This window comes from Ranitomeya variabilis, chromosome 4, assembly GCF_051348905.1.
Source record: "Ranitomeya variabilis isolate aRanVar5 chromosome 4, aRanVar5.hap1, whole genome shotgun sequence".
Taxonomy (NCBI): domain Eukaryota; kingdom Metazoa; phylum Chordata; class Amphibia; order Anura; family Dendrobatidae; genus Ranitomeya; species Ranitomeya variabilis.
The window spans coordinates 753,423,143-753,436,452 of NC_135235.1; the positions used below are offsets into that span (position 1 = coordinate 753,423,143).

General features: G+C 42.2%; 1 protein-coding gene across 1 annotated transcript in view; it reads right to left on the minus strand.

The window, feature by feature from the left end:
- Positions 1 to 5,700: 5,700 nt before the first annotated feature.
- The window catches only part of LOC143766805 (uncharacterized), a 63,946-nt gene continuing 56,336 nt past the window's right edge, over positions 5,701 to 13,310 (minus strand). Inside the window, exon 7 of the mRNA XM_077254768.1 lies at positions 5,701 to 7,278. Within this exon, the coding sequence (XP_077110883.1) occupies positions 5,837 to 7,278 (1,442 nt within the window). The 3' untranslated portion in view covers positions 5,701 to 5,836. The remainder of the gene's footprint in view (positions 7,279 to 13,310) is intronic.

The window sequence follows — 13,310 nt, forward strand, 5'->3', positions numbered from 1 at the left end:
ATGTACAGCACCATGGAATTAATGGTGCTATATAAATAATAAATAATAAGTGCCCCCGTCCCGTGTGTGATAAGTAAATGCCCCCCCCGTCTTGTGTGTGATAAGTAAATGCCCCCCCGTCTTGTGTGTGATAAGTGCCCCCCATCCTGTGTGTGATAAGTGCCCCCGTCCTGTGTGTGATACGTGCCCCCCGTCCTGTGTGTGATAAGTGCCCCCTTTTCCTCTCTGAGATAAGTGCCCACCCCATCCAGTGTGATAAGTGCCCCCCGTCCTGTGTGTGATAAGTAAGTGCCCCCGTCCTGTGTGTGATAAGTGCCCCCTGTCCTGTGTGTGATAAGTGCCCCCCCCCGTCCTGTGTGTGATAAGTAAGTGCCCCCCGTCCTGTGTGTGATAAGTGCCCCCCCGTCCTGTCCTATGTGTGATAAGTAAGTGCCCCCCGTCCTGTGTGTGATAAGTGCTGCTGTAAAGCTGGCAGCGCTGTTCAAGCACCATGTATTTCCTTCAGGAAATGCCCATCTAGTTGTTCTCGTTTCTACCAGACTGGGGAGTCCACCACTCCTTATGGGTCATTTGCACTAAAGCTGTTCCATCCAGCATGTCCACATGGATATTCCCACTCTGAACCCTGCTTATACAGGTATTATACAGATAAGGTTTTTAAATACATCAGATAGGGATTATATACATTAGTTGGGACTGCTCTATATGGGTATACCTTGACGATTGGAGCAGCTTAGTATACATTTTTTGCAAAAAAAATACCCTGTTTTTTTTTCATCTTGTGATAAGCACTTGCTTATTACTGTGATTTTTTTTTTTATAACAGAGTATTTTTGGCCTCACTGTGCTCTTTTGTGTCTTTGCAGGCATACATTGCATTTTTGGTCCGCTACCCTTGCTGTATACAGAATTTTGTTTTTACATTTTTTACAAAATACAGGCCACATATTGAAAGTCTGTTATCTCAGTCAGACACCTGGTCTATCTGTGGTCTTCAAATATTGGCTTTTCAGGCATACATTCCAGTTTTTGGTCTGCTAGACTGCTACCCTTGATGTATACAGTATTTTCTGGTTTTTAAAATTGTAAAAAATACAGCCCACATATTGAAACAGTCTTATCTCAGTCACAAGTCTGGTCTATCTGTGGTCTTCAAATCTTGGCTTTTCAGGCACACACTCCAGTTTTTGGTCTGCTACTCTTGGTGTATACAGTATTTTGTGGTTTTAAAAAAAATACAGGCCACATATTGAAACAGTCTGTTACCTCCGTCCGGTGCCCGTTCTATGTGTGGTCTAAAAATTGTTGTTTTTCATGCATACGTTCCAATTTTTGGTCTGTCTAATACCCTAGGTCTATACACTATTTTGGTAAAAAACAAAAAAAACAACATATATTAGTGTGGTACAGTAGTTCCGTGACACGCCTCATCTATCTGTGGGCTACAAAGTGTGCTTTTGAGGCTTCCATTCTCCTTTTTTTGCAGTGTGTTACCCTAGCTATAAAAACTATTTAGCAGTAAAAAATATAAAGGCCACATATTGAAGAATCCGGTATCTCAAACGCCAGATGAATCTGTGGCCTACAAATTGTGGAATTTCAGAGCTACATTCCACTGTTTGCTGCCTTTGACCTGATTTCTATACACTATTTTGGGGCCAAAATAAAAACACAGGCCACATATTTTACAGTGTGGTATCTCCGTGACACGCCTCATGTATCTTTGGTCTTCAAAGTGTGTCTTTCAGGCTTCCATTCACCTTTTTTTGCTGTGTGTTACCCTAGCTCTAAACAGTAAACACTATTTTGGGCTGAATGTAAAAAAAAAAAAAAAATTACCCCCCCATGGGGAAATGTTTGTCAGAGCGCACATATAATCCCTTAAAACTTTACTTTTAATAATATAAGATATAAAACCCAGACCCAATGTAAAGGAAAAAATTGTCACAAAAATACAAAATCTATTAAGGTCCTAGATACAACTGCTGCTTACACCTGCCTGACTGTGGAGGTTGGCACCCTAAGAATCGATTTTTTGGCGCCCCCACTCACCGTAGACTGCCCCTATCTCCCCTGCAATATCCCTCTGAACGCAGGTGGGAAAACAATATAGGGAAAGAGCAGTGGTGAAAAAAACCAATCACTATACAATGTAAGTCATAATTGGGACCTTAATAGATACCTCCATAAAATAGATGAAGTTTTAGCATAACGCAAAGCAATTAATTTACAACCCCCCCCTAGGAGGGTATTGTCCTCCAGTGGTGACTACTATGGTGATACTTCAAGTCAAAAAAATCAATGATCTGACAGTGGGAAAAACTCCATTCAATAAATAATCATAATGACTTAACGTGCTTATATCTCCCCCATATGGCACATATCCAATCATATGGTACCCTTAGTCAATTAAAGCATGTTAGAGCAACCACTAGAAAAACATCACTAGGTAAGCAATAAGAGTAAACTTAGCGTCTGCCGGTCTCTCCTCAACGCGTTTCCCCACTCTCACGGTTCATCAGGAGGAAGCGATATTCATGATGCCGGATGCTGCATGGATGTAAGGCATAAGCCGGCCGTGACATTATGAGCTTAAATAGCCCATAACAAAATGCGCGCCCCTAAACAAAACTACGGGGTCCCAAATAGGTCACAAAGATATGTTACGTCCCCGTACCAAAAATCATACATCACCGCTGCCATAATTTTCTTTTATTGCTACCAAATATAGCGGTATGCCCAGAGTAAGATTATTTTATACCTCACATAAAACGAACACCCTCGAGATCCATTGCGCTCACCTCGCATACAGTGACCTGCGCGCATGTCCGGAAACTGCGGTGAGACGCAGCAACAACCTCCCCGCAACCCACTGCGTATCAGGAGGCGCCTGCGCATTATACACACCGGGATGTCCATAATCAGAGCCCTGCCCAATGCGCATGACCGGAAATTACAATGAAGCGCAATAGCGTCCTACCATCTGTCAATCTGCGTGTCAGGGGGCGCCTGCGCACTCCATATAGCATATTATCACTGAGTCCAGACTTCGCCCACCCTGTAATTTATGGCACAGTTAGCGGCAAGCCAATCTAGGTATCTCAATAGCGCATGCGTACCACAGAGGGATGTATCATTCTCAATTATACCCCAGAAAAAAACATAACATAAAGGTATGATGATCAATAAGGGCTGATTAAACACTTTATTGTATTAGAGAAATAGGTACAATACACAAAGAAATAATAATAACTAGGCATAAACGGAGTCATAATACCGAAATCATAATTTAGGGACCTACACATCTTAAAGAATAAGAACTTAGCAGATATTAAATAAAGCCTGCAATGAGGAGCATGTTCAAACATGTATAGGCATGGAGTCATTACGACATAGTTAATTGATATCATATATCCTTACAGGACATTAGGAACAAACAGGTGTCCTGTCCCCAGAGACATCTATAGGAAAAGATACAAATACATAATTACAAGAAACATGTATACGAGAGGTTCTCGTTCAGGCCCCTTGGGGACAGAGATTGCATTCTAAAAATCCACTCCGTTTCATGTCTCTGTATGATCTTATCAAGATCCCCCCCTCTAATTTTCGGCCGTACCAACTCAATCATGCTAAAAGTGATTTCTTTAAGGTTTTTTCCATGACAGCTATTCATGTGACGAGCCATGGGCGTATCTCATCCGTGTCTAAGGTCACCCAAATGTTCACCAAACCAATGTTTGTCAGCCAATACACTTAGGCTACTTTCACACTAGCGTCGGGCTCGGCCCGTCGCGGTGCGTCGGGCCGAGGTTCCCGACGCTAGCGTTGTCTCCGCCGCACAACGGGGCAGCGGATGCATTTTTTCAGCGCATCCGCTGCCCCATTGTGAGGTGCGGGGAAGTGCGGGGAGGTGGGGGCGGAGTTCCGGCCGCGCATTTGCGGTCGGAAAAAGCGGACCGTCGGGAGCAAAAAACGTTACATGTAACGTTTTTTGCTCCTGACGGTCCGCCACAACACTGCGCAACCGTCGTACGATGGTTGCGACGTGTGTCAATGCGTCGCAAATGCGTCGCTAATGTTAGTCAATGCAGAAAAAACGCATCCTGCAAACACTTTTGCAGGATGCGTTTTTTTGGCGAAACGACTCATTTGCGACATATTGCAGTTAACGCTAGTGTGAAAGTAGCCTTAGGGTATGTGCATACGTTGCAGAAAGATGTGCGGATTTCTCCGCAATGATTTTGGTAAATCCGCAGGAAATCCACACTGCGCATTTACTGCGGAATTGTGGCGGTTTTTTGTGCGGATTCCTATTATGGAGCAGGTGTAAACCGCTGTGGAATCCGCACAAAGAATTGACATGCTGTGGAATAAACAACGCAGCGTTTCCACGTGTTTTTTTCAACAGCATGTGCACTGCAGATTTTGTTTTCTATAGGTTTACATGGTAATGTAAACTCATGGAAAACTGCTGCGAATCCACAGCGGCCAATCCGCTGCAGATCCGCAGCAAAATCCGCAACGTGTGAACAGCCTCAGTGTATGGGCCTTCCTCCACATCTCATCATCCACTGCCACTAGATCACCAAGGTTAACATGTTCCGTGCTGCTACAGCCAGTCAATTATTTGGCAAGGGTGTCTATGATCCCCATAAAAAATTTTGTTTAAAAATGTACCCCCATGGTGAAATGTTTGTCAGCCCATACACTTAGTGAATGGGCATTACGAGTCTAGGAGACCCTCTCCTTTGTAATTGGACTTTTTTTTTATGAGGCCCTCCTCCATGTTTCTTCCAAAGGGGGATTGGGGTGCGTGCAAATTTGGGTCAAGGCGGCTCTTGCAATCAATGCATAAGAAAACAGTATGGCAGGACCAACTGAATAATGTGAAGTGGGCTTTCCTGTGGCCATCCAGTACCTGGGTGCAAAGACTTATTGGGGTGCATATGATTTGAAAGCAGGGCAGGCCTTGCTTTCAATTCAACATTTTTTAAGGAAGCCCTCCTGTACCTCTCGGGAAAGGGGTATTGGGGTGCGTTGTAATTCTTGGCAGCCCAGCCACTCACTTTATAGGCAATAACAGCATAGGAGACTCACTGTTTAATAATGGCCCTTTAAGAATATTAATGCCGCCTGATGCCCCTCTAAAAATAGGCGTTGTGACTTTAAGAGTCTCTCCTTCATAAATGAAACAAGATGTCTCCTTATGTGTCACACACCACATGGCCAGCTAGGGTTGTTAAATCTTACAATGACATTTCCCAGTGAATGCATTTGTATTGGTTGAAAGCAATGTTACAGTTGAAAAACGCATCAAAAACTCTGCTTGTGATCATAGCCCAAGTGATGGAGGAACATTTTGGTCTGGGGTTAATTATTTTGCCTTATATTCAAGTAATTACCCTGGAAATGATGTACCTTAACATATTTCCCAGCAAAATCCATTTTGGTTTCGTTTTCGTATGCTTTTTGTGCACCTGTAAAAATGGCGTGAAACTCTGACAACATTGCTTACAGCTGTGACCTAGGAGTCAGAAATGCTTCCAGGGGCAATCCACATGATGTTCCTGGGTCATTTGAGCAGAGTTTTCATTTTCAGACGTTTTTAGACCTTAAAAGGACCCCGGGTAAAAATATTCGGGTTTCCCATAGACTTACATTGGGCTTGTTGCTCTGGTCGAGTACCCGAGTATTCCAATTTGCTCGACCCGAGTAATGAGCACCCGCGCATTTTAGTGCTTGCGCATCACTAGTTAAAACTATTCCAACATTTCCCTATGTGATGTCTCTGACTTTTATTAACAGTTGATTTCCAAGTAAAATATTTCCCACATTAAGAAAATGAAAAAGGCTTCTCCTCTGTGTGACTGCTCTGATGTCTAACAAGATGCGCTTTCCAGTTAAAACATTTCCCACATTCTGAACAAGAAAAAGGCTTCTCCCCCGTGTGAGTTATTTTGTGTGTAACAAGATTACTTTTACAGTTAAAACATTTCCCACATTCTGAACAGGAAAAAGGCTTCTCCCCTGTGTGAGTTCTCTGGTGAGTAACAAGCAGTGATTTATGTCCAAAACATTTTCCACATTCTGAACAAGAAAAAGGCTTCTCCCCCGTGTGAGTTATTTTGTGTGTAACAAGATTACTTTTACAGTTAAAACATTTTCCACATTCTGAACAGGAAAAAGGCTTCTCCCCTGTGTGAGTTCTCTGGTGAGTAACCAGCAGTGATTTACGTGCAAAACATTTTCCACATTCTGAACAGGAAAAAGGCTTCTCCCCTGTGTGAGTTCTCTGGTGAGTAACAAGATGTGATATCCGGATAAAACATTTCCCACATTCTGAACAGGAAAAAGGCTTCTGCCCCATGTGAGTTCTTTGATGTCTAACAAAATGTGATTTACATGCAAAACATTTCCCACATTCTGAACAGGAAAAAGGTTTCTCCCCTGTGTGGGTTCTTTGATGGCTAACAAGATGTGATTTCCGGATAAAACATTTCCCACATTCTGAACAGGAAAAAGGCTTCTCCCCTGTGTGGGTTGTTTGATGGCTATCACGAGTTATTTTCCATTTAAAAGATTTCCCACATTCTGAACATGAATATGGCTTCTCCCCTGTGTGATTTATCTGGTGAGTAACAAGCAGTGATTTACGTGCAAAACATTTCCCACATTCTGAACATGAAAAAGGCTTCTCCCCTGTGTGAGTTCTCTGGTGAGTAACAAGCAGTGATTTACATGCAAAATATTTCCCACATTCTGAACATGAAAAAAGCTTCTCCCTTGTGTGGGCTCTTTGATGGCTATCACGAGTTGTTTTACATGCAAAATATTTCCCACATTCTGAACATGAATATGGCTTCTCCCCTGTGTGAGTTCTCTGGTGAGTAACAAGCAGTGATTTACGTGCAAAACATTTCCCACATTCTGAACATGAAAAAGGCTTCTCCCCCGTGTGAGTTCTATGGTGATAAACTAAATCTGATTTCCGGATAAAACATTTGCCACATTCTGAACATGAAAATGACTTCTTTGCTTTAGGAGCAGTTAGTTTTTTAATGCCTCTTTTGTGACTTTGACTTTCCTTAGTAGTCAGTAATGAATCAGAAGATGGGACCTGTTTCATAGGATCAAATGACAGATCTTTGCTGTGAATGGATGATGGTATATCTGGAGTAAAAGCAATCACTTCAGTTGTATCTTGTAGGATTTCAAGATCATCAGATTTAAAAATTGAAGATGTCAGCTGTCCCTCTGATCTCCTGGTACAGTCATCTGCTAAGATAAAAAACAATTATTTTTATCCTTGAATATAATTATCCTTGAGTTTTATATTTTTTAACATTTCTACTTAAACGGTCCATAAAATGGCAAGCTATGCAAAAATACTTTATTTACCAAGACAATGACAGTTCACAGTCTAATAGAAAACATTGTTGGATGAACCAGTAGTATGTAGTGATCAATAGTTTGTTCATTCTGCCTCCCAAATTTCGAATAAAAAGAAACCAATCAATGTTATGTAGGTGAAAATAATACCAATTCTCATCTCACAAAAAACAAGTCCCCACTCAGGTCCATCATCTGTCAATGGAAATAATAATACAAAACCTTGTTGGATGAACCAGTTGTTCGGTCCCCACATGAGGCGAATGGAGGTGTGGTTGATTAATAAGCGTTGTGAGAGAGAATCGTATCTTCAGTGTTTTCCTCGCTATAGGGAAGACAGGACTGATGCTTCTCAGCGTCCGAAGAGATGATGCACACCAGGGATTGTGCAATCCAGACCTGTTTATTTGGAAATCTGGACATATAGCCGATAACTGGTAATACAGTACTTTCTCCAGAAATGCAGGTGTATACAAGGTACAGTAAGATGTAGCACCAAGTATGACTGCAAGTGTGAGCAGCAAGAGAGGTCGAAGGACTGATGCCTTCCTAAGCCCGGTTAAAGTGTGTCCTCTCACAACAGTATGAAACTGAAAATGAATTGGCTGCCAGAGGAAGAGAAGACTTGACCCATGAACCGGAAGACATGCCCACAAGAATAAATAACAAGCTGCCATACCAAAAAAGGCCATTGGGTGGCAGCAGAGTAAAATATAACATACATAGAACAGCACACCAGTAGTGTGTAGTGATCAACCGTTTGTTCATTCTGCCTCCCAAATATCGTATAAAAAGAAACCAATCAATGTTATGTAGGCGAAAATAATACCAATTCTCTTCTCACAAAAAACAAGTCCCCACTCGGGTCCATCATCTGTCAATGGAAAAACAGAGGTTCCCACACTATTAGTGGCTCAAAGGCTGTTGAAAAGTAACAGTTTCTATAAACCAATCCAGCAAAATCCGCTCTCACTTCTGAGTCTTGCAGTGTGCCCAAACAACATTTAGGATCCCTGTAATTAGCAATATTATAGTGAGAAGAATCCACTTAATTTGCGGTGTGTGTCTCCTGGAGCACAATCTGGGCACTATGTGCTGGGTAATAAAATGGTAAATGTGTAATTTTCACTCTCCAAAATCCACAGCGTGTTAATTTCTGGAAAGTGGCTGTGGAATCAAAATATTCATTTCTCGTACACACATTGTCTAAATTGTTGGTACCCCTCATTTAACCCCTTGGCGACATGCGCCTTACTAGTACTGCGCTGCCGGCACTGCTGAGCGCCGCGGTGATCGGGTGCGGGTGTCAGCTGTATATGACAGCTGACACCCCGCAGCAATGCCCATGATCGGCGCTATCGCCGATCGCGGGCATTTAACCCCTCTGATGCCGCTGTCAATAGTGACAGCGGCATAGAGGGGGATCGTGCAGGGACGGGGGCTCCCTGCGCTCTCCCACCGGAGCAGCGCGATGAGATCACGCTGCACCGGTGACCTGGAAGGAGTCCCCGGATCCAAGATGGCCGCGGGACTCCTTCCGGGTCATGAGATGACCCTGCTTGCCGGCGTCTGCTGAGAATTCCTCATAGCAGGCGCCGGCAAGCCTCTGCAATGTGCCTCTAAGCTCGGTGATCTGACAGAGTGCTGTGCACACTGTCAGATCACCGATCTGTGATGTCCCCCCCTGGGACAAAGTAAAAAAAAAAATTTCCACATGTGTAAAAAAAAATTAAAAAAAAATTCCTAAATAAAGAAAAAAATATATATATATTCCCATAAATACATTTCTTTATCTAAATAAAAAAAAAATATCACACAATAAAAGTACACATATTTGGTATCGCCGCGTCCGTAACAACCCCACCTATAAAACTATATCACTAGTTAACCCCTTCAGTGAACACCGTAAAAAAAAAAAAAAAAACGAGGCAAAAACCAACGCTTTATTCTCATACCGTTACACAAAAAGTGGAATAACACGCGATCAAAACGACGGATATAAATAACCATGGTACCGCTGAAAACGTCATCTTGTCCCGCAAAAAAAAAGCCACCATACAGCATCATCAGCAGAAAAATAAAAAAGTTATAGCTCTCAGAATAAAGCGATGCAAAAACAATTATTTTTTTATATAAAATAGTTTTTATTGTGTAAAAGCGCCAAAACATAAAAAAATTACATAAATGAGGTATCGCTGTAATCGTACTGACCCGAAGAATAAAACTGCTTTATCCTTTTTACCAAACGCGGAACGGTATAAACGCCCCCCCTAAAAGAATTTCAGGAATTGCTGGTTTTTGTTCATTCCGCCTCCCAAAAATCGGAATAAAAAGCGATCAAAAAATGTCATGTGCCCGAAAATGGTACCAATAAAAACGTCAACTCGTCCCGCAAAAAACAAGATCTCACATGACTCTGTGGACCAAAATATGGAAAAATTGTAGCTCTCAAAATGTGGTGATGCAAAAACTATTTTTTGCAATAAATAGAGTCTTAGTGTGTGATGGCTGCCAACCATAAAAATCCGCTAAAAAACGCTATAAAAGTAAATCAAATCCCCCTTCATCACCCCCTTAGTTAGGGAAAAATAATAAAATGTAAAAAAATATATTTCCATTTTCTCGTTAGGCTACTTTCACACTAGGGTCGGTACGGGGCCGTCGCGCTGCGTCGGCCCGACGTACTGACGCATGCTGTGCAAGCGCCGCACAACGGGGGCAGCGGATGCTGTTTTTCCACGCATCCGCTGCCCCATTGTGAGGTGCGGGGAGGGGGGGGCGGAGTTCCAGCCACGCATGCGCGGTCGGAAATGGTGGACCGTCGGCACAAAAAAAGTTACATGTAACGTTTTTTGCTGCCGGCGGTCCGCCACAACACGACGCAACCGTCGCACGACGGTTGCGACGTGTGTGAATACGTCGCTAATGTTAGTCTATGGGGAAAAAACGCATCCTGCAGATGACTTTGCAGGATGCGTTTTTTCGCCAAAACGACGCATTGCGACGTATGCAAAAAAACGCTAGTGTGAAAGTAGCGCTAGGGTTAGGGCTAGGGTTGGGGCTAGGGTTAGGGCTGGGGTTAGGGTTGGGGTTAGGATTTCAGTTAGAATTGGGGAGTTTTCACTGTTTAGGCACATCAGGGGCTCTCCAAACGCGACATGGCGTCCGATCTCAATTCCAGCCAATTCTGCTTTGAAAAACTAAAACAGTGCTCCTTCCCTTCCGAGTTCTCCTGTGCGCCCAAACAGTGGTTCCCCCCAACATATGGCGTATCAGCGTTCTCAGGACAAATTGGACAACAACTTTTATTGTCCAATTTCTCCTGTTACAGTTGGGAAAATAAAAACGTGGGGGCTAAAATATCATTTTCGTGGAAAAAAAATTTTTTTTTTAAATATTTTTTATTTTCACGGCTCTGCGTGATAAACTGTAGTGAAACACTTGTTGGTTCAAAGTTCTCACAACACATCTAGATAAGTTCCTTGGGGGGTCTAGTTTCCAATATGGGGTCACTTGTGGGGGGTTTCTACTGTTTAGGTACATCAGGGGCTCTGCAAATGCAACATGACACCTGCAGACCAATCCATCTAAGTCTGCAATTCAAACGGCGCTCCTTCCCTTCCGAGCTCTGCCGTGCGCCCAAACAGTGGTTCCCCCCCATATATGGGGTATCAGCGTACTCAGGACAAATTGGACAAACAACTTTTGTTGTCCAATTTCTCCTGTTACCCTTGGGAAAATAAAAACGTGGGGGCTAAAATATCATTTTCGTGGAAAAAAAATATTTTTTATTTTCGCAGCTCTGCGTGATAAACTGTAGTGAAACACTAGTTGGTTCAAAGTTCTCACAACGCATCTAGATAAGTTCCTCGGGGGGTCTAGTTTCCAATATGGGGTCACTTGTGGGGGGTTTCTACTGTTTAGGTACATCAGGGGCTCTGCAAATGCAACATGACACCTGCAGACCAATCCATCTAAGTCTGCATTTCAAACGGCGCTCCTTCCCTTCCGAGCTCTGCCGTGCGCCCAAACAGTGGTTCCCCCCAATGTATGGGGTATCAGCGTACTCAGGACAAATTGGACAATAACTTTTGTGGTCCAATTTCTCCTGTTACCCTTGGGAAAAAAAAATTGCGAGCTAAAACATCATTTTGTGGAAAGAAAAAATGATTTTTTTAATTTTCACAGCGCTACATTCTAAACTTTAGTGAAACAATTGGGGGTTAAAAGTGCTCACCACACATCTAGATAAGTTCCTTAGGGGGTCTTCTTTCCAAACTGGTGTCACTTGTGGGGGTTTCCACTGTTTAGGCACGTCAGGGGCTCTCCAAACACGACATGGGTTCCGATCTCAATTCCAGCCAATTTTGCATTGAAAAGTCAAATGGCGCTCCTTCCCTTCCGAGCTCTGCCATGCGCCCAAACAGTGGTTTATCCCCATATATGAAGTATCAGCGTACTCAGGACAAATTGCACAACAACTTTTGGGGTCTAATTTATCCTGTTACCCTTGGGAAAATAAAAAATTTGGGGCAAAAAGATCATTTTTTGTGAAAATTAATATGATTTTTTTTTTACGGCTCTACATTATAAACTTCTGTGAAGCACTTGGAAATTCAAAGTGCTCACCACACATCTAGATTAGTTCCTTAGAGGGTCTACTTTCCAAAATGGTGTCACTTGTGGGGGGTTTCCACTGTTTAGGCACATCAGGGGCTCTCCAATTGTGACATGGGTTCCGATCTCAATTCCAGCAAATCTTGCATTGAAAAGTCAAATGGCGCTCCTTCCCTTCCGAGCTCTGCCATGTGCCCAATCAATGGTTTACCCCAACATGTGGGGTATCGGCGTACTCAGGACAAATTGTACAACGACTTTTTTGGTCCAATTTCTCCTGTTACCCTTGGTAAAATAAAACAAATTGGATCTGAAGTAAAAATTTTGTGAAAAAAAAGTTAAATGTTCAATTTTTTTTAAACATTCCAAAAATTCCTGTGAAGCACCTGAAGGGTTAATAAACTTTTTGAATGTGGTTTTGAGTACCTTGAGGGGTGCAGTTTTTAGAATGGTGTCAATTTTGGGCATTTTCTGTCATATAGACCCCTCAAAGTCACTTCAAGTGTGAGGTGGTCCGTAAAAAAAATGGTTTTGCAAATTTTGTTGCAAAAATGAGAAATCGCTGGTCAACTTTTAACCCTTATAACTCCCTAACAAAAAAAATTATGTTTCCAAAATTGTGCTGATGTAAAGCAGACATGTGGAAAATGTTGTTTATGAACTATATTATGAGATATAACTCTCTAATTTAAGGGCATAAAAACTAAAAGTTTGAAAATTGCTACATTTTCATAATTTTCGACAATTTTTTGTTTTTTTCACAAATAAATGCAAGTCATATCGAAGAAGTTTTACCACTATCATGAAGTACAATATGTCACGAGAAAACATTGTCAGAATCACCAGGATCCGTTGAAGCGTTTTAGAGTTATGACCTCAAAGTGACAGTAGTCAGAATTCTAAAAATTGGCCGTGTCACTTAGGTGAAAACAGGCTTTGTGGTGAAGGGGTTAATGACAGAAAAACCCACAATGATGATAGAAATAACTTGAATCTGACAAAAGTAATAATAAATAAGAAATCTATGAAAATGAACAAATGAAAGTCAGACATTGCTTTTCAACCATACTTACACAGAATTAAAAACAACAACAACAAAAAAACTTATGAAATATGCCTGGACAGGAATTATGATACCCTTAACTTAACTGATTTCTGACCGCCAATAGTAGATAAACGTCAGCGCTAGCAGGGCTTTGTGCAGCCCTCATCAGGACCCCATGTACCTTATAACGAGGGGATTCTGGCACACAACACTTACTGTGACCCCCGCGACCTCATCGAGACCTGATTGGTTCAGG